General features: G+C 33.9%; 1 protein-coding gene across 1 annotated transcript; it reads right to left on the bottom strand.

The window, feature by feature from the left end:
• Positions 1-4,323: 4,323 nt before the first annotated feature.
• Positions 4,324-5,856, bottom strand: LOC126880897 (uncharacterized). The gene has a single exon (XM_050644972.1). It carries the CDS (start codon positions 5,854-5,856, stop codon positions 4,324-4,326), a length of 1,533 nt encoding a protein of 510 aa, XP_050500929.1.
• Positions 5,857-25,460: the final 19,604 nt, after the last annotated feature.

Raw genomic sequence — 25,460 nt, 5'->3', positions numbered from 1 at the left:
GGAAACTACAGAAAATGTTGAGAAGCGACAGAAAACCCATCCCCCCACTACATGGAAGACACGGTATGGTATACACCATAGTGGATAAAGCAGAAGCGATGAGGGCTACACTCGAAAGGGAATGCGACCTAAACTACCACCAAGACGAAGACGACGACTTCCTGGAAGAAGTTGAAGAACAAGAAGAAGGACCAGAAGACCCAGAGGACTTCATTCCCCCAACATCACCGGAAGAAATCAACGAACACATCAAAAACAGTTCGCCGAGAAAAGCGCCTGGCTTAGACGAAATATCAAATAGAGCCCTAAAATATTTGCCCAGAAAAGCTATAGTGTACTTCACAAATATAGTGAACGCAATACTAAGATACAAGATATTCCCAAACAGATGGAAAGAGGCCCATGTCATCATGATCCCAAAACCTGGCAAGAACCACACATTCCCGCAGAACTACAGGCCAATCAGCTTACTTCCAGCGATCAGCAAGATAGTGGAAAGAATCATTCTAAGCAGACTGCAAGCGGAAACGAACAGACTAAATATCATCCCAGAAGCTCAATTCGGATTCAGAGCAGAGCACTCCAGCGAGCTACAAGTACTCAGACTAACCGAGTACATAGCAGCTGGTTTCAACGACAAGCAGTACACTGGAGCAGCGTTCCTGGACGTAAGTAAAGCGTTCGATAGAGTCTGGCACAAGGGGCTCTTATACAAAATGCGTGATTTCGGGTACAGCGGGGCGATGACGAGACTAATCTCGTCGTACTTGGGCGGCCGGACTTTCAGGATTCGGATAGGACAAGTCCTGTCCGAGCTCGGAAACCCGGAAGCTGGGGTACCCCAGGGAGCGGTCCTGTCACCCCTGCTGTACACGATATACACCGCTGATGTACCTAGAACACCAGGTACCCTCATGAGCCTCTACGCCGACGACACAGCGATAGCGGCCAAACATAGAAATGTAGATATAGCAGTGACCAACCTGCAAACAGCGTTAGAAGAAATAGAAGAATGGAGTATAAAATGGAAGATAGCCATCAACTCAGATAAAAAAATGGCGAAAGCCCCCAAAAAAATTATAAAAAAAACCATAAAACACATACAAACTCGAGCAACGAGTCATCGGGCGGAGCCCACTAGGGCTCAGCACGATGACTCGGGGCCCAAGCAAGCAATTTTTTTAGTTCCGCGGATAAGTAAGAAAGAAGATAAAGGCATAGAGCGCATCACGCTGGCCTAGTTTTTGCATTCGATTAGGGTACCACATTGGAATCTTATTACCCAGGATTCCATTGTGAAGAGCATTTGGCTACGATAGTTGTGCCCCCATCGCGCATCAGCGTGCTATGGGGGGGGAAAGGGATGGCCTGGGGCATTGGAGCGAGGTGGGGTGATCCCTGTTTTTTTACTCGGGTCAAAACACCTCGCCCCAATGAATTGTTACACCCGAATGTACTCCTTCGAGAGGGTGGACATTCCCACAGGTCGGGTTAAATCAAATTGCTTGCTTGCTTGCTTGAGATTTCACCAGTTCCAAATGAAGCGCTCTGTATACTGCACACGTAAATAAAACTATCCACGTTTTTTTCACCTCCCTTTAAATATAAGGGCCCTGCTAAATCTATACCTACAATCTCAAAAACCCCAGCATCGTTTATTCTATTAGCAGGTAAAGGAGCAAAAGGTGTTTCAATTTGTTTACCGTTTAACTTTTTACATGTGACGCATGAGTAAATTACAGAGTTTATAGTTTTCCTGGCTTTTATTAACCAAAAATTTTCTCTGATTATTCCTAAAAGTATTTTCGGACCAGCATGACAACTTTTTTCATGTTCTTCAACTAAAAGTTTTCTTACTATTGTATTTTTGCTTGGAAGAATTATTGGGTACTTAAATTCTTGTGAAAAATCGCCATATGCAAGTCTGGTTTTTAACCTTAAAATTCCATTTTTGTCTTCAAATATTTCGAACTTCCTCAATCCCTTTATATTTTCTGTTAAATTTTGAGTTTGTGCAAATTTTATTATGCATGTTTCAGCTCTTTCTAGTTCTTGAGCATTTAAGTAATCAAATTTGTTGCTTGTCTTAGCTTCTACACATGTTCTTCTTCTTTTGTTCCTAACATTGTGGTAAAATCTAAGAATCCATCCTACTAATCTCCGTACTTTTGAAAACTTTCCAAAATAATTTAACTTTTGACAAAATTCTTCCGAATTTTCTGCTAGATTAGTATTAACTAATTTCATACATTCTTTCATTGCTTCTTCTTCTGTAGCGCTTACTTCTCCTTTTGGCCACATATTTTCTGGTTCTTTGAGCCATTGAGGGCCCTTCCACCATTGTTTTTCCAAAAGTTGTTTCCCGCTACATCCTCGTGATAAAACGTCTGCAATATTCATATCACCTGGCACGTGACGCCACTGATCTACTGCAGAATATTTTTTAATCTCTTTTACCCGGTTTCCTACAAAAGTATTCCAAAGACCCTTTGTTTTAATCCAGGTTAAGACAACCATCGAATCACTCCAGTAGTACGTTTTAGGCTCTGTAAAGTCTGTTACTTCTTTAACAGTTTCTAATAACCTAACACCTATCACAGCAGCCATTAATTCTAACCTAGGGAGAGTAATCGTTTTAACTGGACTTAAACGCGATTTTGCTAAGAAAAGTTTGATTGAAATTGAATTTTGAAATTCTAGCCTAATAAAAACGCAAGCGGCATAAGCGTATTTACTAGCGTCAACGAAAACGTGAAGAGTTTTATTTATTATTAGGTTCTCTTCTTCTGGATATGCTAAATATCTATGTATGTTACAAAAATTGAGACATTTAACACTTTTTAACCAAATTTCGAAACGTTTATTGATATCGTCAGTTAATTTTTGATCCCACGTCAATTTCAAGCTCCAAGTCTCTTGTAATAAGATTTTCGGTATTAACGTAAATGGAGCAGTGAAACCAATAGGATCAAAAACTCTCTGCGTTGCAGATAAAATGCCTCTTTTTGTTCTAGGAATCTCGTCAAGACTGTCTAAATTTTTTATATCACACGCTAAAGTGTCAGTTTGGTAATTCCACTGTATACCCAAAATAGAGATAACCTTATTTTCTAATTTTTCATTGACGCTAGAAACATACGTATCGTTATTTTCATTAAAAGTCCACCCCCTAAGATCAAATTTTGCATTCTTTAGAATTTCTGTTGACTCATCAATAAATTTTTTAAGTTCTGTTTCATTCCTAACGCTAGAAACACAATTGTCTACGTAAAATGCGTTAAGAAGTTGATTAGCTGTTTCTGTGTATGTTTTTTCCTTTTCTAAATGCAAATTAACTGTTGCTGCTAAAAGAAACGGACTTGGTTTTAGCCCAAAAACTACTCTACAATGTCTAAATATTTTTATTTCTCTTTTTTCATAGTTTTTCCACCACAAAAATCGTAAAAAATCCCTATCTTTCTCTGAAATGCTTATCTGCAAAAATGCCTTCGCTATGTCTGACGTTACCCCAATTTTATGTAACCTGAACTTTAAAATTAAAGGTATTATTAGCTCAATTAGATTCGGACCCTTTTCTAGTAAATCATTAAGAGAATTACCGTTACCATCCTTAGCTGACGCATCAAACACTGGTCGGATCTTCGTAGTTAAACTGGACTCTTTGACAACTGCGTGATGTGCCAAGTAGTGCGTATTCTTTTCCAACGGCTCTTCTTCTACTTCTTCAATGATTCCTGTATTTTCCCAATCTTGGAATATATTGTCATACTCTGTAAGCTTGTTCAGAGAAAGTAACCGTTTTGTGGTAGAAAAAAGTCGCTTTTCAGCTAAATTAAAATTAGAGGTTATAGCCGGATAACCTTCTGCCCATGGTAAACAAACTTCATATCTATTTTCACTATTTACCACAGTGCTTTCTTTAAATTTTTCTAAAGTGCGAATGTCTAACTCTTCTCGACATTTCGTCTCTGCTGGATCTTTTATACCCAGAACATCTAAACTCCATAAAGTACTCAATGAGTCAGTAAAATAAGTTGAAACAAACGTGTTTATTTTATTATTACTTTTTTGTGTCCCCATAACGGTCCAACCAAACTTGGTTTCCAAAGCTACTAAAGAATCATTTATGTTTACCAAGTTTCCCGTTATGATGTGACCAAACATGTCTGCCCCTATTAATAAATTAACCTCTAATTCTTTAGAAGCAGAATCATTTATATAAATATTTTTATCTTTTAATAAATCTAGGACCTTTTGGTCAATTAGTTTTGGAACGTAATTGCAAATTTTAGATTGTTCCAGTAAAGATAACCCGATGCTGAATTAATTTTCTAAATTTTCTATACCTGCCTTAAACAAACGATGAATCTTTGGAGCTCCCTGCAACCCACCAAAAACACCTTGAACTATATTTTCTTGTCCAATTTTAGTTAACCCTAAATCTTCCACGCATTTTGTAGTTATATAGGAACGTTGCGAACCCGAATCTAGCAGTGCCCTTACTGTCATTGACCTTTTATTATCAGAAATAACCCTAACATTGATCGTTTGCAGTAAAGTTTCAGAAGCGACAGTTGTTAATGTATTTTCTAAAGATTCTGATTTTTGCAAATCTCTATTTTTGTTTTCTTTTTCATGCAAATCAGGACACATTAATGTAAAATGCTTGCGAGCGCATGTTATACATTTGACAGTTGTTTTGCATGTCCGAAAATTGTGAAACTGCTTTAAACATGAAAAACAACTCCGTTTTTTACTTATAATGGATTTTTTCTGCTCTAAAGTCATTTTCTGAGCTTTAATGCAGTCCTGACTGGCATGTGTATTGCTTTCGCAAAAAATACAAGAAAACTTTTGCTTACCCTTGGTTTTTAAACTCTCTGTATGTAAGGTTTCTACAGTATACTTATCGTCAATACTTTTTGGAACTGTGAAACTAGACTGAGCAAGTTTTACACGCTCTTCGGCCTCCACTTCTGTTTTCAGGAACTCTAGTAGAACCTGCAACTCATTATTAAATTTTAAATTATTAGAAGCCCTATTTCTTTCCCAAATTTTAAGCAACTCATAAGGTAGCGCGGATTCAACAAGTGGCAAAAGCATCGCTGCATACTTATCGCTAGTAACACCTAGTGTTCCCAAAGCCCTAAGCTGAGTCTCCAACCTATCATACAAAGTAGATAAAGCCATACCTGGGTCCTCCTTTGAGGTTTGTTGATTTAGAATTAAATTTAATAACTCCCTAACGTATACCTCAATTAAAATTTCGTCCCTTGCGAATCTATTTTTCAGTTGGTCAATGGCTATTTTATAATTTTCAGCGGAAGGTGGGAAGCTTTCGACAAGGCTTCTGGCTGGCGTGCCATCTTCTGTTGATTGGATCAGGTATTGGAACTTGTCTTCGTTTGGAAGGTCTGCGTCTTCATCGATTTTTCTAAACTGGCCCCAAAAATTTATCCAATTTTTGACATTTCCATCATATTTCTTTATTTCAAGTTTTGGCAGATGTAAATTTTTGACAGGTTTTTCATTTTTTGTACCTTTATTTTCTTGATCTTTCAAAGTTTGTAAATTTTTGATCAAGTATTCACATTCTATTCTAAATTTTCCTACCTCGTCACGAAAGTTCTCTTCATCATTTAATTCCTTGCTAATAGTTTCCGTGCTGGTTTCTTCTGCAAATAGAATGTCTTTTATGCTGTTGTCTAGAAGAAATACTCGCTCTGCTTTATCATTAACTTGTTGCAGGAGTCTTTGTATTGTCTTCTCGTCACTGGGATTCACCTCTTCAATATCTCTAAAAACTTTTTTCAGGGATCCTTTTATTGTTTCCCTCTCTAGCTTTAGGTTCTGCATGTTTTTTAATTAACCAGGGATGCCAATAATGTAATTTCTTGTGTGTTTTATTTATATTTTATGCCGAGAGAGAAACGTGAAAGTGTGACTTTTCTTATTAATTTATTTGACAACTTCTTAAAACAATATACTAATCGTAAAACTAAACGTGACTAAACTATATATGGTTTCCCACAACAACGTATCATATCTAGTGTATATATTAGATTCTAGTGTCCCAACAGTATAAGACAAATTGATGACTTTATTAATACGATAATTAAAAAAACGAGAGCAGTTTAAAAATATTTGGGATAAAACTGAACATATGGGGTTTGAACACGAAAGAAAAATAATGAAGATTGATAATTTCGGAGACAGAGAGTCAGAGAAAATAGAGGAAACAAAGAGACCTTTTGATAATATTCTACAACAAATGAATTCTAGCTTTCAAAATTTTAACGATTTAAAATTTGTAGAATTATATATAATCTTAATATTTCTAATTATAATTCATCAAAATTTCCCACAGAGGAATTTATGTCACTACGATTAAATAATGAAAATTTTTTGATATCCCAGCTTTGCATTCTCAGTTAAGTCTCATGTATGAAACAACTGACATTAATGATAAAGAAATACCCAGAAATCTGGGATTTCTTTATAACTACTGGTTTAAACAAAACAAGTCACTGTGTGAAGTGGTCAAGTTGTGTGAATTAGTACTACTAACTATCCCAGCCACAAGTGCATCAGTTGAACGAAGTTTTGCAGTATTAAGATTCATTAAAAGTTTCAAATTAAGAGTTTAAAAGAAATTCAACAAGCGAAGGCAGACTTTGAAAGTTAGCCCTATTATCCATTGAAAAAGACTGCAATCAACAATTATCAGAAGTTGATAGGAGAATAGACCTCGAGTATAAATAAGTGTCATTTTAGTGAAAGTTGTGTGTTGTGGAAAATGCATCGGAGTATAAAATTTTTTTTAAATAGGGTTCTTCTTTAGAAAACCAAGCTCGGCGCGAGGACTCAAGGCCCGAGTTAGCAATACAGATCAACGATAGGTCACTAGTCACTAGAAATAGCGGGAATAGAGTGCCTCACGTATTCACGCGTCACGGATTTAGTGTGTGAGTCCTTGTACCCAGGACGTCTCACATAAGTACTTTGCTGATAGAGAGCCCCTGCGCATCAGAGTGTTATCATTATCAGGTGGGAAGTGGCTCGACCCTCGACCCTTAAGAAAATATTTTTATATCCTTATTGAATCGCTTCCCCTTTCGAAAAAGTCACCGCACGCCACTGGACCTACGTATATCCTTCTGAGGATATTTCGTTTCCATCTATCTAATTTTACTTCCATGTCTTTATTTAGTGTCCAGGTCTAGCTAGCATAGAGTTTTTTGCTGTTCTGGATATTATCTTCGACCTCAGTATCTTAGTTTGACTCCCAGCACTCTTACTACCTTTCGCCATTCTTTTTGCGATTTCTTGGTTCTCTTCGTTCCTGTTTGTTAGTGTTACTCTCAAGTAATCGAATTGGCCGACAATTTAGAAGTTATATTTTTTACTTGGGCTTTTTATCTTAAAGGACTGTCCCAGATGATTGTCATTTCCCTTCATCACCATATATTTCGTTTTTTCTTCGATTATTACTAAACCATATTCCTTGGCTGTTCTCTCTAACTCTAATATATTTACGGTGACCATATGTACTTATTTAAGTAGGACAGTACTTATTTTTAAATATTGTCCTAATGTACTTTAAAACCTTTCTAAGAACACGCGAATGTACTTATTTTTTCTAAAAAATGAATATTTTTATCTTTTACTACTTTTAAATAAATTTCTTTGTATACTGTTCCAGGTATTGGAGCTTTTGTGTCTTGATGGTTTCCAATATTTCCATTCTTTTGTTGACTCTTCTCATGACTTCGTTGTTTGTTACAGGCTCGGTCCATGCTATATTCAGGTACCTTCACCCACAGTTCAAATGCTTCCAACTTTTTAGTAGTCGACGCGTTAATTGACCATGCTTCTATCCCGTAAAGCAGAGTCGAGAAAATTCAACACCTTGCCAGCCTAACTCTCAAGTCTTAATTATTTCAGTTCTCTTGCACAAACTACCTTTCTCATTTTATTGAAGTTGGTTCTTGCCTTCTCTATTCGAACTTTAATTTCTTTGGAGTAATCGTTTGTGTGATTAATTATTGTGCCAAGATAGTTGTAGTTTTCAACTTGTTCTAAAGTCAGGCTTTTATCATTATTTTGGGTTTTTGATATCCTCATAAATTTAGTTTTCTTGATGTTTACTGATAATCCATATTGTTCTCCATACTCATCTATCTTGTTCATTAGCTTTTGGAGGTCTTGGAGGTTGTCCGCTATTATGATAGTGTCTTCCGCATATCTAATGTTGTTAATTGGCGTTCCATTTAGGTACCTTTATTCCTGCTGTTTCTTCCTCAAGAACTTTTTTCATAATTTCTTCAGAGTATGCATTTAATAGTAGTAGTGACAATACACACCCCTGTCGCACTCCTCTTTTAATTTTGAACTCTTCTGATGTGTGTTCGTTAATGCGTATGTGTGCCTGCTGTTTATAATATAGATTTGTTATAATTCAAAGGTCACTGTATTGTAATTGTTTTGCTTTGAGGACGTCCATTAGCTCTTTGTGGCAGACTTTATCGAAAGCCTTGTTGTAATCTATGAAACAGACGTACATATCCTGGTTCACATCCAAGCATCTCTGGATTAGTAATGTAAATCCAAAGTGGGTTTCTTCAATATTCATATCAAGTGTGGTAAATGGGTTTATGAATGATCTTTAAAAACATTTTAAGTGTGTGAGACATCAGGCTTATGGTGCGGTGGTCGTACACAAAACTTCACTGCACAAGTGAAACATTTTTACACAAAATATGTAACCTATCTAGAAAACTGGAGTACAAATTTTCATGAATTTAAACTATTCAAAAGCATAGATCTAAAGTGGGCTCCACACTCTCGGCGAAGTTACTTCGCCAAAGTTGACCGAAGTCCGAAGTACCCTCTCTACACACTCGTTCTACTTCGCGAGGAAGTGCGATACCGACAAAGAGCGGTGCGATACCGACAAAGATCCCTTTGACCAGACCGACAGAAAATGGAAGTAGAACGAAGTAAGGCAAAGTTACACAAGGTGGCCGTCTACACTTTCGTACTTGTTGAACCTCGATTGACTTCGGCGAGAGTGTGGAGCTCGCATAAGAAGTGAAATAACATGGAACGATGTTTGTTATTCTCTCGAAGCTTTTAAATTGTATATCAAGGCAACCATGTTAAACCAAGATCAACTCTTTGACGAACTGGGAATTTTGAAAGACGTGGCTACAAGTGAAAAAATAGCTGAGTGGAACAGAAAAGAAAAAAATAGTCAGGATCGATGGCTTAAAGTTTTTAAGTGTGTAGATCAATTCAAACTGAAAAACTTACAAATATTATGCGCATTTATTTTTTCCCTTCCGGGTACTAGTGCGGCTATCGAGTGTTTATTTTCTGTAATAAATAATTATTATTGGACGTCGGAAAAGTCACAAATGTCCATATCCACTCTCAAGGCAGCGACGCGACGCTGGTGTACGCAAATTTTGATGAGACTTGTATGAAATGTTTCATTTACTTCAGTCGACGCCGGACCTTCTTAAATTAATTTTAAGTTCAGAAGAATATGAATGATGCAAAAAACCGGAAGAAGATGAGGCTATCCCAGGTCTATCATCTAAAAACTCTTAATTACAGGCTTGTAACTTTTTCAAAGTGAATGTAATGTGTTATATTTAGTTTGATTGATATAATTTTTTATGTTTAGCTACATAGTTCATTTATTTTTAATGCCAAAAAGTTATATTTGTCCAATAACAAGATACATTTTGCGTTTTTAATACACTTTTGTTTTTTGTACTTTTTTTCTTTAAAAAGATATGGTCACCGTAAGTATATTAAAGATTTCTCTTAATTCTGCAGGTCCCCTTGTTATTAAGCCTGTGCCTGTGATGATATATTGTGCCTTTAGTATAGATGTTGCATTCTCGTAAAATCTTCTCTAAAATTAAATTGAAAAAATCTGTTGATAACGGTCACCTTGTCGCAGGTCTCTATTGGTTGCATATCTATCCAAAACCCGTCCTTCTATCATAATTTTACTTTTAGTGTCACTCAGTATAAATTTAGTCAATCTTACCATTTTTGGTGGAAATTCAAAATATTCTAGCGTTTCATATACTTTACTTCTTTTTATTGTATCGTATGCCTGTCTAAAATCAATAAATAACATATTTAATGCTAGGTTGAATTCATATGAGCTATATAAAATTTATTTCATTGCAAAAATTTGGTCTATTACCGATTTGTGTGCTCTAAAACCCTTTTGATATTCATCTAGACCATTTCCAACTTTTGTCTTAATTTTATTTCTAATTAATATGGCCAGAATCTTATATACTGTATCTTGTAGAGCTATTCCGCTGTAATTTCTGCATTCTGTAACGTCTTCTTTTTATATACAGGACATAGGATAGCTTCTTTCCACTGATTGGGTATTTTTTCTTTGATCCACACTTTACATAATAACTCAGTGATTTCTTCTTGAAGCCCTTCGCCACCGTCTTTTAAAACTCTGCAATGATACCGTTTTCTCACGGTGCTTTGTTGTTTTTTAAGTTTTTTATGACATCTATAATTTCTTCCTTGGTAGGTACTTCTTCATTCACATTTGGGTCTTTTTCTTCTTCATGAGGTAGTTGCATTAATTTGCTCTATTTCATCTTGGTCGTCTGTGCATATGTTCTCGAAATAATTGGCCCATCTTCTTAATTTTTCATCTATTCCACCTATCAGATTTCCCTCTTCGTCTTTATAATATCTTGATGTGGTTTTGTACTGGGTTCGGTCTCGTTTTATTTCTTGGTAGAAATTCCTGACTTGTTTATTTAAAAAATCTTCTTCAATGCGGTCTACTTTCTGCTCTAAATTTAACCGTTTCTTTCTTCTACAGATCTTCTTTGCTTCCCGTCTTTTTTCAGCATAAGCTTGTTTACTTTCTTCATTATTTCTCATTATGCTGTTTATTCTGGCTTTATTTCGGTCCCTAATTGCTTTCTTACAATCCTCATCATACCAGTCTGTTTAATAAAGTAAAGGGTAAAGTACGTGTAACCTTTTGGCTATGGTCTAGTGCTAGGGTCTTCGCGCAAGCGCCCCTAACATGACTTAACGACTACTTACGTAGCCGGGACCGACGGCTTTACGTGCCCTCCGAAGTACGGTGGCGGCTCAGTTAAATTAGAAATTGAAAAATGTGTCAGTGCCAGGATTAAACCAATTACTGACCGATATTTCCAAGTCAAAATTGAGAACAACTACTCAAATTACCACATCATACAATCTGGCGTACCACACGGTAGCTATAGTTTTATATATAGTTCTCGAGCCATTTCTGTATCTGATATTTGCAGCCGACGTTCCAACCAGAAATGATACTCCACGAGGAAAAAATTTTCTGTAGCTAGCTGTATATACCGTTTATTACAAAAAACCATAAAATCCTTTGTAAAAGGTATATTTGTTAAAATCCCTATACAGGGCTACATCACAAAACAGAACTAGTTTTCAATCGGTTGACCGATCATCATCAGTGTTTTCTTGAATCTAACATGCTAACCACCAAAGTAAAAAATATTTGGGTAAAAACCCTTTATAATTAATCTGTCATAGGAACATAGAAAAATGATGTGAGTTTAAACATGGATGTTTAAAATAATGTTTCATTCTCGAGGTACCATTGAGCTCAATTTGACTTGTTCACATCAAGCTAGACTTGCTTCCATACAGCCATGATGTGAACAAGTCAAATTGAGCCAGTGTTGCCAATCGGCGGATAATTATCCGATTTGCGTACCTTTTTGAGAGTTGTCGTATCTTCTTCGTATCTTTAAATAAATCGGATATTTGCGGATATTTTTCAGTGTATCTACCATCGACTAAAACTTTCTCATCCATATATTCCCAACACCAACAACACATTAATTTTGTTTGGTTCCACCCAAATTTTTATACTGGATGAATGTTAGTGACATCCGATACTTTTCATCTTTTGACAAAGGGGACATGTGCCAATTCTTTTGTTTAGAATTTAAATGCACAAGTGCGTCCACTAATCATACTAATCCAATTGCATATGCATCATGCATACTAATCTAATTCAAATTTCAAAAACCGTCTGCCGTCCAATGTTATTTATGAGTTTTTAGTTTTTAGTCTTTAAACTTATGAAAGCTAATCCACGCACGATTTAGTTTTATTTTCATTTTATGTAGTGCAGTGCAGTGCTTAAGTAAACGTCTGTTGAAATAAGTTTTGGTTTGTAAAAATACTTTTTAATAATGGATAAATGGTTAGCAAAAAATGTTAAGGTGGTTAAAAATTTTTACCAACATGTGGATATTGAAATATAATATTGAATTTGTTTTAGACCAAATCAAATAATGAAAAAAATATGATGCACTGCCTTAATTGTAGTTATATACATTGTAACATTGGAACAATTTTGAATAAAAATTCTAGGAGAGTTGGTCACGGATTTCCACCATACTTCATTCGACGTATCTTGCTGAGATTGCTAAATACTTATTGGTTAATTGATAATTATAAAATGTTTATTAAGAGTAAAATTGTAAAATAAAACAGTTAGTAATTTAATAAATAATAAATAATTTAATTTCTATTCGATAATTAAGACTAATATCGCCTGTCTTACAGGTTATATATATTTCTACACTTTAACCACAGATGTACACAGAATATAATATAACGTTACTCAGAATAAGGTAGTCATTTGTAGAATACCAAATGTAAAGTTCAAAAATAATGTGTTAAAATAGCGAATTTTCCAGATTTCTCGGACATGAGATGTAGTTAAATCGGTTCTTTTTTTGTAAAGATCTGTCAGATCTAATATTATCTTATACAAAACCATTTCATCAGAACATGTTAGGTATACCTAATTATATTTATGATATTTTTGAGAAATGTAATGGTACTATGCAGAAATGAACTTTCCGGCACAGAAACATCACGTTTCTGCACACTACTGTCAGTTATTCTGTGAGAAAATATTAAGTTTGTTAACATAAAATTGTGCATAAAAATGCATTTGGAATAGTGGTTGTAGAAAAATCTACTCATTTGAAACTAGTAATATCTAGATATCTACTAATTAACTCAAAAATTCTTCAAATTTTTTGCCTATAAAAATTATTTAGTCGGGCATTAAACGTTAAACGCACCACGGGTATTATGGATCATAACCCTGATATCTTAATAACTACAAGACTGTCAAATACATTTCTATTGTTTTAGTTGTAGTAAATCTTTAGTTGTTAAAAGAGCGTAGGCGCAAAATTTCGGACCAATAATCTTTAAACGTATTCATTTTTTTCGAATCCTGAGAAAACTAATAAATATTTTTGAAAAATTTGAACGCAGAATGAAAGATTACATTATTACCGAGGGCCGAAAGTCCCTTAGAATAAACAAAATGTTTCTTTTGAACGAGATATTTGAAATTAAAAATCACACTCAATATTCTCTTTTCATTTCACCCCTGTAACTTATTAGAATAAAAATTATAGAAGTCTTCAGGGACTTTCGGTCCTCGGTAATAATGTAATATTTCATTCTGCGTTTAAATTTTTAAATAATACGCATTAGCTTTCTCAGAACTCGAAAAAATAATGCATTTTAAAAGCATTGACCGGAAATTTTGCGCCTATGCTATTAATGTAGCTGTAGTTTTTTTTGTATTGATTTATTTATTATTTATTTTTCTAGTACATACCTAGTTTTAGGTAGTTATTACGTTTTAATAAAATAATATTTAAAAGTGTTTTTTTTTACTTAAATAATTATAATAAATATCACGATGCAAATAATGAAATATTTAGATTTATTTATTTAGAATTTACCACTTACGATAACACAAAATACGAATAATATAATAATAGTAAGTAAATAGTATTTACATACATGAATTAGGTAATAATCAGCTAGGATACGAAATTTTCATATATAGACGAAAATTTTTAAACTGTGAAACAGAGAATCCAGTAGATTAAAGGGCCGGTTGTTCGAACGCTAATCAGAAATGGAATCAACTGATCATTATCAAATATTTAATCACTGTCAATGTCAACTTTGATTGGGTTGCTGACAACATAATTGATTACAATTATGACATTAATTGATTAATTAATCAATTATGTTGATAATTGTTACGTTAATTGATAATTAATAATTAATTAATCAAATAATTATGTTAATTATTATTATAATGGTAATTGATTACAATCAACTGATTGGCGTAAGAACAACGGATTTTGTTATTTGATGGTTGTTAAGGTGACTAAAAGCAACAGAATAATTTTTGACCTAGTGTACCTTTTCGTGACAAATCGGATATTTTTCGAGCGATCATCGGATAATCTAGAGAAATGCGATTGGCAACACTGAATTGAGCTCAATGGTACCTCGAGCATGAAACATTGGATATTTTAAACATCCATGTTTAAACTCACATCATTTTTCTATTTTCCTATGACGGATTAATTATAAAGGGTTTTTACCCAAATATTTTTTACTTTGGTGGTTAGCATGTTAGATTCAAGAAAACACTGATGATGATCGGTCAACCGATTGAAAACTAGTTCTGTTTTGTGATGTAGCCCTGTATAGGGATTTTAACAAATAGACCTTTTATAAAGGATTTTATGTTTTTTTTTAGGAATGATACCTTCTTGACTACTTTTTCCTAGATGATACTGGAATCTTAGCAGTAGATGTCGACCCTAATGTAGCATCACAAAAAGTACAAAATCACTTAGACCAATTACAAAACTGGCTTAAGCGATGGAAAATAAATGTTAATGTTAGCAAATCAGTACAAATTACATTTACAACAAGAAAATCTGCATGTCCTCAAGTTTCTATAAATAATACCCCGATTCCCATCAAACCAGTTGTCAAATACTTGGGATTGAATCTGGATGAAAAACTCATGTGAAAAACGCACAGTAAAACTAAACGGAAACAATAAGATCTTAAACTAAAAAATATGAACTGGCTATTTAACAAAAGGTCTCAGTTATCTCTTGAAAATAAACTGCTTCTGTACAAAGCAATACTCATACCAGTTTGGTCATACGGAATAGAACTATAGGGCGGCAGTAAACCTTCAAATACGAAGATACTCCAAACATTCCAATCCAAAATACTCCGTATGATAAGTAAAGCTCCATGGTATGAATCCAACCAGACACTTCACAATGATCTGGACATCCCACTAATCAAAGGCATACCTAATAAAGAATCGTTCAATAAAATATAAAAATCGCACCACTGACCACACTAAGGAATTGACAAATAATTCATTTACCCAACCACTTGCTGAAAGAAGACTAAAGAGAGTATGACCAGACGACCTACCACAATAATACTTAGAGAACCGTCACTACACGGTACCTAACTCACCTTAATAAAGGCAGTTTTTGTTTTTATTTGATTCGGATTGGACCACTATCTCCATATAGCTATTTCAGCATCTATGCATCCTCAGTGAAGCTATGCAGTCACAACTCTGAAACAAATATCAACAATCCTGCCTATTTAAGGGAAAACATCGCGATGCAATGTTTGCACATTTTGAGACGCAAAACAGCGACATCTCTCGTAATACGAGGAAGACGAAAAGCCCTAGATACAAAGTTTGCTACTTTTATACAATTAGAATAATTGAAATAAAAATATAAATAATAAACAATATTCTAAATAATAAACAAAATTTTAAATTATTATCTCAAGCCGTTTCCGAAATATTCTTAAATAAAGTTTTCTAAAAAAATTTCAAAACACCGCGGTCATACTTTTTTGGAATGTAGCATGGATTTTTTTGAGCCCAGTAGGGAAATACGGCGATACCGTGTAATTTTCAGGGGCAACTCCGAATTGCATGAAAATTTGGATTTAAGTTCTACTTACACTCCACTTCAAAGTTGAAATTGTGCCGTTGGTTGCTTCTGCTTGGGGGTGACAGTCACCCCTTCTCGGGGGGTGAAAAAATATACGTTCAAGATAAGACCGGAAATGGATAAATTTACTGATTTTAAGCAACTTTTATTCTATAGAGTTTTTTATGTAAGTCAATACTTTTCGAGTTATTTGCGTTTGAAAATGTTTATTTTTCGACAAAAAAACTACGTTTTCAGACGGTTTTTCGCAAATAACTCAAAAAGTAAATATCATGTCAACTATCTCTTCCTCTGACAACATTTACTCCGACAGACGTTCGACAACAAATAAAAATGCTAAATCCTCAGAAAGCTCCTGGCTATGATTTGATAACAGGAGAATTACTTCAGAAGCTACCGAGAAAAGCAGTGGTGTTATTAACAGTAATATACAACAGCATACTACGTCTTCGCTATTTTCCAATACAATGGAAATTAGCTCAAGTTACTATGATTCCGAAACCTGGTAAACCCGCAACACAAGCAAATTCATATCGCCCGATAAGCCTACTCCCAATAATGTCGAAAGTATTAGAACGGCTACTATTACATAAAATCGAGCAAGTTGTCCCCATAAACGAAATTATACCACAACACCAATTCGGATTTAGACGTGAACACTCAACCATACAACAATGCCACAGTATAGTAAATATAATTAAAACAACTCTTGAAGAAAAAAAGTTTTGCGCTGGAGTGTTTCTCGATATACAACAGGCATTTGATAGGGTATGGCATCAAGGTCTCCTCTATAAACTAAAATTACACATGACAGACCAACTATACTTTATTCTAAAATCGTATCTGACTGACCGATATTTCCAAGTCAAAATTGAAGACAACTTCTCAAATTACCACATCATCCAATCTGGCGTACCACAGGGTAGCGTTCTCGGCCCATTTCTCTATCTGATATTTACAGCCGACGTTCCAACCAGAAATGATACCTTATTAGCTACTTTTGCCGATGATACGGGAATCTTAGCAGTGGATGTCGACCCTAATGTAGCATCACAAAAAGTTCAAAATCATTTAGACCAATTACAAAACTGGCTCAAGCGATGGAAAATAAATGTTAATGCCAGCAAATCAGTACAAATTACTTTTACAACCAGAAAATCTACATGTCCTCAAGTTTCTATAAATAATACTCCGATTCCCATCAAGCCAGTTGTCAAATACTTGGGATTGCATCTGGATGAAAAACTCATATGGAAAACGCACATTAAAATTAAACGTAAACAATTAAATCTTGAACTAAAAAATATGAACTGGCTATTTAACAAGAAGTCTCAGTTATCTCTTGGAAATAAACTGCTTCTGTACAAAGCTATACTTATACCAGTTTGGTCTTACGGAATAGAACTATGGGGCTGCAGTAAACCTTCAAATACGAAGATACTTCAAACATTCCAATCCAAAATTCTCCGTATGATAAGTAAAGCTCCATGGTATGTATCCAACCAGACACTCCACAATGATCTGGACATCCCACTAATCAAGGACTTAATAAAAAATCGTTCAATAAAATATCAAAATCGCACCACTGACCACACCAACGACTTGATAAATAATTTATTCACCCAACCACTTGCTGAAAGAAGACTGAAGAGAATATGGCCAGACGACCTACCACAATAAAGAATAATACTTAGAGAACCGTCACTGGATGGTACCTAATGCACGTTAATTTACTTTCAGACTATTTACTTATTATTTTGTGTTTAGAGTAGATTGTAAAAATGCAGTATATCAAAAAAAAAAAGTAAATATTTGATCGGAAAAGATATCCTTAGCAAAAGTGTAGCTTATAAAAAACTGAAAAAAATGGTGTATGAGTAAAGTCTATCAATCGGGTAAAAACAAAGTTTTAGCTCACGAAAAATACGTTCTTATTCGTCTAATTCCAAATCGAATATTTCAAGGTGAAATCACCGAAAAATTAAGCACTTTTCTGGAAAGACCCATTCAAACTTTATTAAAGTGTTTATAAAAAGCTTTATTTTAATTGTTAATAAAAGTTTCTAGCATTAAAAATAAGCGAGTTACGCTCAAAACAAAGTTGGCATTCTTTATTTTGGTAAAAAAATAATGAAAATATCCCCGTGTTTAGCTCCCCAAATGAAATTAATCGCTACCGCCTTAAAAACAATTTACTTACTATCTATTTTTTATATGATCTGTCAGTCTCACCGGTTTAAAGTGCTTATTTTTGAAAGGGTTATAGTTGAAAAAGCTTGATCGAGTCACTAATCACTAGTGTATGCAAATTTTGAAAAGCCATATCTTAACCAATTTTTGTCTTACGGAAAAACAAAATGAAACTAGCATATTTATATGTAATAGCAAAACCTACATTTTTTTACTCTTTAAGATTTTTTTATCACTAATACTTTTTAAGTTATTTTGAAAAAATGAAATTTTTCAAAAATTTTTAGAAATTTTTTTTTACTATAAAACCAAGTTTTTTCAAAAATAAGCACTTTAAACCAATTAAACTTACAGATCATATAAACAATACACATACAGTTAAAAAAAATGGTAAAGCGGTAACGATTAATTTTATTTAGGGTTCTAAATAGAGGGAGGTAACGCGTTAATTTTTGATGCTAGAAACTTTTGTAAAAAACAGGTATAAAGTTTTTTTAGATACCTACTTTAAAAATGTTAATAAGATTTTCCCGAAAAGTGGTTAATTTTTCGGTGATTTCTCGTTGAATTATTCGATTTGGAATTAGACGAATATGAACGTAGTTTTCATGAGCTACAGCTTTACTTTTACTCAATGTATAGACTTTACTGATACACCATTTCTTTAGATTAGTTATAAGCTACACTTTTGCTAAGAATATTTTTTTCGATAAAATATTTACTTTTTAAGTTATTTACGAAAAACGGTCTGAAATCGTAGTTTTTTTTTATCGAAAAATCAACATTTTCAATCGCGAATAACTCGAAAAGTGTTGACTTACGTAAAAAACTTTATAGAACGAAAGTTGCTTATAATCTGTCACTTTATCCATTTCCGGTCTTATTTTAAAAACGCGTTTTTCACCCCCCGAGATGGGGTGACTGTCACCCCCCAAGTAAAAGCAACCAACGGCACAAATTCAACTTTGAAGCGGAGGGTAAGTAGAACCTAAATCCAAATTTTCATGCAATTCGGAGTTGCCCCTGAAAATTACACTTCAAAACGGTCATTTATTGGGCTAATGGTTGTAGAAGCTATCCTAATTGAGCTAGAATGCTGGGAGAGGTGTCATTTTACAGCATTTTTAAAGCTCTTTACAGTGATATATACAACATGATGTTATGGTAAACAAGTTTTTTTCAAACAAAAAAAAATATATTTTGATTAAGTTTTTTTCCAAAAAGTAGGTACATAATTTAAAATTTTCATAATATTCCTACAAATACATAGTACTGTTGTTAATTATATAAAAATTTTATCATGGGATGGTGATGGGTTCAACATAAAAAAAATTATTTCACACATACAGTATGGTGCAAATCAAAGGAATAAATTCGTAATTTCACAAGCTGCCGACTTTAAGGAAAATACCGAAACAGGTTAATTTTTATTTTAAATTGTTATTTTTTGGAATATATATATATATATATATATATATATATATATATATATATATTAAAAACATAAGATGTAGATCTTTGAAACACACTCAGTGAACCAAAGATCCAAGGTTATTGGTTTAACGACCACTCGTACGAAATCAAATAGATGAAATAGAGAATGTGGAAAAAATCCCCTTACGAACAATTCACACATCCACCATTTCGGGCTGGGAAAAATTTTTCGAATAGAATCAAAGATCCAAACACCAGTTCTTAGAAATGTGTTTCGCCCTCTTCAACCTCTCTGGGCTCGTCGGTAAAGACAAGAGGTTGAATATCTTTAGACACATTCTAATCAAAAAACAACATTCGAGACCTAGACATAGAAGGTGCGTAAGTCTACGGCAAATCCGACAATGACAGTCTCAAGTTTTAATTCCCTAATTACTTAAAGTAAGTAAAATATATGTTTAAAAACATAAGATGTAGATCTTTGAAACACACTCAGTGAACCAAAGATCCAAGGTTATTGGTTTAACGACCACTCGTACGAAATCAAATAGATGAAATAGAGAATGTGGAAAAAATCCCCTTACGAACAATTCACACATCCACCATTTCGGGCTGGGAAAAATTTTTCGAATAGAATCAAAGATCCAAACACCAGTTCTTAGAAATGTGTTTCGCCCTCTTCAACCTCTCTGGGCTCGTCGGTAAAGACAAGATGTTGAATATCTTTAGACACATTCTAATCAAAAAACAACATTCGAGACCTAGACATAGAAGGTGCGTAAGTCTACGGCAAATCCGACAATGACAGTCTCAAGTTTTAATTCCCTAATTACTTAAAGTAAGTAAAATATATGTTTAAAAACATAAGATGTAGATCTTTGAAACACACTCAGTGAACCAAAGATCCAAGGTTATTGGTTTAACGACCACTCGTACGAAATCAAATAGATGAAATAGAGAATGTGGAAAAAATCCCCTTACGAACAATTCACACATCCACCATTTCGGGCTGGGAAAAATTTTTCGAATAGAATCAAAGATCCAAACACCAGTTCTTAGAAATGTGTTTCGCCCTCTTCAACCTCTCTGGGCTCGTCGGTAAAGACAAGAGGTTGAATATCTTTAGACACATTCTAATCAAAAAACAACATTCGAGACCTAGACATAGAAGGTGCGTAAGTCTACGGCAAATCCGACAATGACAGTCTCAAGTTTTAATTCCCTAATTACTTAAAGTAAGTAAAATATATGTTTAAAAACATAAGATGTAGATCTTTGAAACACACTCAGTGAACCAAAGATCCAAGGTTATTGGTTTAACGACCACTCGTACGAAATCAAATAGATGAAATAGAGAATGTGGAAAAAATCCCATTACGAACAATTCACACATCCACCATTTCGGGCTGGGAAAAATTTTTCGAATAGAATCAAAGATCCAAACACCAGTTCTTAGAAATGTGTTTCGCCCTCTTCAACCTCTCTGGGCTCGTCGGTAAAGACAAGAGGTTGAATATCTTTAGACACATTCTAATCAAAAAACAACATTCGAGACCTAGACATAGAAGGTGCGTAAGTCTACGGCAAATCCGACAATGACAGTCTCAAGTTTTAATTCCCTAATTACTTAAAGTAAGTAAAATATATGTTTAAAAACATAAGATGTAGATCTTTGAAACACACTCAGTGAACCAAAGATCCAAGGTTATTGGTTTAACGACCACTCGTACGAAATCAAATAGATGAAATAGAGAATGTGGAAAAAATCCCCTTACGAACAATTCACACATCCACCATTTCGGGCTGGGAAAAATTTTTTGAATAGAATCAAAGATCCAAACACCAGTTCTTAGAAATGTGTTTCGCCCTCTTCAACCTCTCTGGGCTCGTCGGTAAAGACATATATTTTACTTACTTTAAGTAATTAGGGAATTAAAACTTGAGACTGTCATTGTCGGATTTGCCGTAGACTTACGCACCTTCTATATCTAGGTCTCGAATGTTGTTTTTTGATTAGAATGTGTCTAAAGATATTCAACCTCTTGTCTTTACCGACGAGCCCAGAGAGGTTGAAGAGGGCGAAACACATTTCTAAGAACTGGTGTTTGGATCTTTGATTCTATTCGAAAAATTTTTCCCAGCCCGAAATGGTGGATGTGTGAATTGTTCGTAAGGGGATTTTTTCCACATTCTCTATTTCATCTATTTGATTTCGTACGAGTGGTCGTTAAACCAATAACCTTGGATCTTTGGTTCACTGAGTGTGTTTCAAAGATCTACATCTTATGTTTTTAAACATATATTTTACTTACTTTAAGTAATTAGGGAATTAAAACTTGAGACTGTCATTGTCGGATTTGCCGTAGACTTACGCACCTTCTATGTCTAGGTCTCGAATGTTGTTTTTTGATTAGAATGTGTCTAAAGATATTCAACCTCTTGTCTTTACCGACGAGCCCAGAGAGGTTGAAGAGGGCGAAACACATTTCTAAGAACTGGTGTTTGGATCTTTGATTCTATTCGAAAAATTTTTCCCAGCCCGAAATGGTGGATGTGTGAATTGTTCGTAAGGGGATTTTTTCCACATTCTCTATTTCATCTATTTGATTTCGTACGAGTGGTCGTTAAACCAATAACCTTGGATCTTTGGTTCACTGAGTGTGTTTCAAAGATCTACATCTTATGTTTTTAAACATATATTTTACTTACTTTAAGTAATTAGGGAATTAAAACTTGAGACTGTCATTGTCGGATTTGCCGTAGACTTACGCACCGTCTATGTCTAGGTCTCGAATGTTGTTTTTTGATTAGAATGTGTCTAAAGATATTCAACCTCTTGTCTTTACCGACGAGCCCAGAGAGGTTGAAGAGGGCGAAACACATTTCTAAGAACTGGTGTTTGGATCTTTGATTCTATTCGAAAAATTTTTCCCAGCCCGAAATGGTGGATGTGTGAATTGTTCGTAAGGGGATTTTTTCCACATTCTCTATTTCATCTATTTATATATATATATATATATATATATATATATATATATATATATATATATATATATATATATATATATATATATATATCATACTAGTGACATTATCCATTTTGGCGTGATAACGTAATCGATGATTTTTTAAATGAGACTAGGGGTCGTGTGCTAGCTCATTCGAAAGGTTATTCAATTCTGTATTCAGTAATATAAATATTAATATAATTGTTTATACACGGTGGCAAAAAAAGTTTTCAATTAAAATAATTGACAAAAAAAGAAGAATGTACCTATGTAATTTATTTAGATTAAAATATATTTATATATTTATAAATCTATTTTAAATTAAATAAATTACATATCTACATTCTTCTTTTTTTTTGTCAAAGAATTAATTTAAAAAACTTTTTTTGCCACCCTGTATAAACAATTATATTAATGTTTATAATACTAAATAGAGAATTGAATAACCTTTCAAATAATCTAGCACACGACCCCTAGTCTCATTAAAAAAATCATCGATTACGCCCAGATAGATGACGTCACTAGTATGATATATGTATAAGCCAAAAAATTACAATTTAAAAATAAAATTGACCTGTTTCGGGATTTTTCCTTAAAGTCGGCAGCTTGTGAAATTACGAATTTATTCCTTTCATTTGCACCATACTGTAAGTGCGAAATTAATTTTTTTTTATTTTGAATCCATCACCATCCCATGATAAAATAGTATGAAAATTTTAAATTATGTACTTTTTGGAAAAAAAAACTTAATTAAAATATATTTTTTTTGTTTAAAAAAAACTTGTTTACCATAACATCATATATATATATATATATATATATATATACAGTTTTTGGTTATTGGGTTATGCAGCAATTGATAAGTGTACTCTATATATATATATATATATATATATATATATATATATATATATATATATATATATATATATATATATATATTGTATTTGCGTCCCTCGTGGCTTCTGTATAGTTTTGACTCTTCGTGACTTCCGATCAATATACAGCGTGTATATTAACAAGAATAATTTCATACAGTTAGCGCTCGCTTTGGCATCCGTTATACTGGCAACAACGTACTTATAATATCAAGTAAAATATTTAACCTTGGTCGTGTTTAAGTGCAAATTTAGTTGTAGAACCCAGACAAATTCTATTTATAACTTTTGCCAATTAGGTGGTTTTGCTCGGATATACGATAAAGATTTGCTGTAAATTGTCTGTTTTCGTTTTTTTATACTCTTAAATCAGGTTAGAAAAACTTATTTCTTGGGTGTAGTTATGAATGATGTATTTTCTAAACTTTTAGATTTTCTATTTTATTTCGATGGAAGAAGATTATGGATTTCGGAAGATTTCGACGGAATAAGTTATATTGTAATATACTTAACAATACCACTATATACCCTTGAAAATTTTTTATTTTTTAAAGCTAATAATTGTTTGATGAGCCTTTCGATAAGTTAGGTTAGGTATATTATTAAATTTTATTTTGATAATAATCGGTACTGTTTCTTTCTCTCTCTCTCTCTCTCTCTCTCTCTCTCTCTCTCTCTCTCTCTCTCTCTCTCTCTCTCTTCCTGTAATCCCTTCCCAGCGCATCCTTATCTGTTTTATTCTTTCGAAATTTGCTATACAAGTATTTTCCATTGCTCTCTGTTTCTCGCTCTCTGTTTGACTTCTCTCCATCTCAGGCCAATTCTTTCATGATCTCTTATTACAGTTCTTCTCCAGCTATTATCAGGTATACCTCTTCTTCTTCTTTCGTCTGGTTGGTATTCGAGTGCTTGTTTGGTTATATTATTTCGATCCTTCCTCAGAGTCCGTGTAATTCATTTCCATTTCCTATTTTTAATCGTGACTGTTATTTTCTCTTGTTTTGTTCTTCTCCGTAGATCTATGTTTTTTATTTTATCTGGCCAGTATATTTTTAGGATTTTCCTCAACGATTTATTTATAAAGGTTTTTAATTTTTTGCTAGTTGTTTCTTCCTGTCTCTTCCTGTAAATATTTTGATTTTGGTTAATTCTGATATATCGCGTGTGTTCAAGATTTTCCTTAATGCATTATGAATATATAATGAGTGCATATTGTGCCTTTACTATCCTTTTTTCTACATCTGATCTACTAGCGCCTTTTTTTCCATGGTTGATCCCAGATAATATGTAAAGTTATCTACCTCCTGTATTTGTCTTCCTTGTATTTTAATTTTAGTTTCTTGGTTGCTGTTTTTTAAGTTTTGTTTTTTTTTTGTCTTTATCTTCAGGCCCATTACCCTGGAGTATTTTGCAAGCTTCTTTTGCTTATGGCTGCTATGTTCGGTTAGGGGAAAAATGTCATCTGGGAACTACAAATCCTCCAACTAGTCATGCAATTTCAATCTAATACCTGTTTTATTATTGCTTACTTTCTGCATGATCCAGTCCGTTATTATTAGAAATAATGTAGGAGGATAGCACACATCCTTGCTTAACTCCGCTTTGTATAACTACATCTACTACCATTTTTCCCGCATGTTCTAGTCTGGCTGTATATTTCTTGTCAAATAGTCTGATTAAGTTGATGTATTTTATCGGTAGTCCATATAGTTTTAGAATCTTCCACATTTGTTCTCTGTTTATACTATCGAATGCCTTTTCAAAGTCAAAGTCCAAGTAAACATTATGTTTATATTTTTTTGCCATTCACTAGCTTGTTCCAAGATAATTATAGAGTACAGGAGATACAGCGGTACAGGTACAAGATACAGAGGTGCTGATAGAGTACAAATGTGGTCGATAGTGGAGCGTTTTGCGCGAAAGCCTTCTTGGTTGCTTCTTAGTCTTAGTTTCTTGTCTATTTCTGGCTTCAGTCTATTCAATATGATATTTGACATTATTTTGAATGTGGCACTTAGCAGTGTTATTGCTCGCCAATTCTCGCATTTATT

This window comes from Diabrotica virgifera, chromosome 2 (genome assembly GCF_917563875.1).
Source record: "Diabrotica virgifera virgifera chromosome 2, PGI_DIABVI_V3a".
Classification (NCBI taxonomy): Eukaryota; Metazoa; Arthropoda; class Insecta; order Coleoptera; family Chrysomelidae; genus Diabrotica; species Diabrotica virgifera.
Note: the sequence above shows the minus strand (reverse complement) of the source record. Positions and strands in the feature narration are given on the sequence as shown.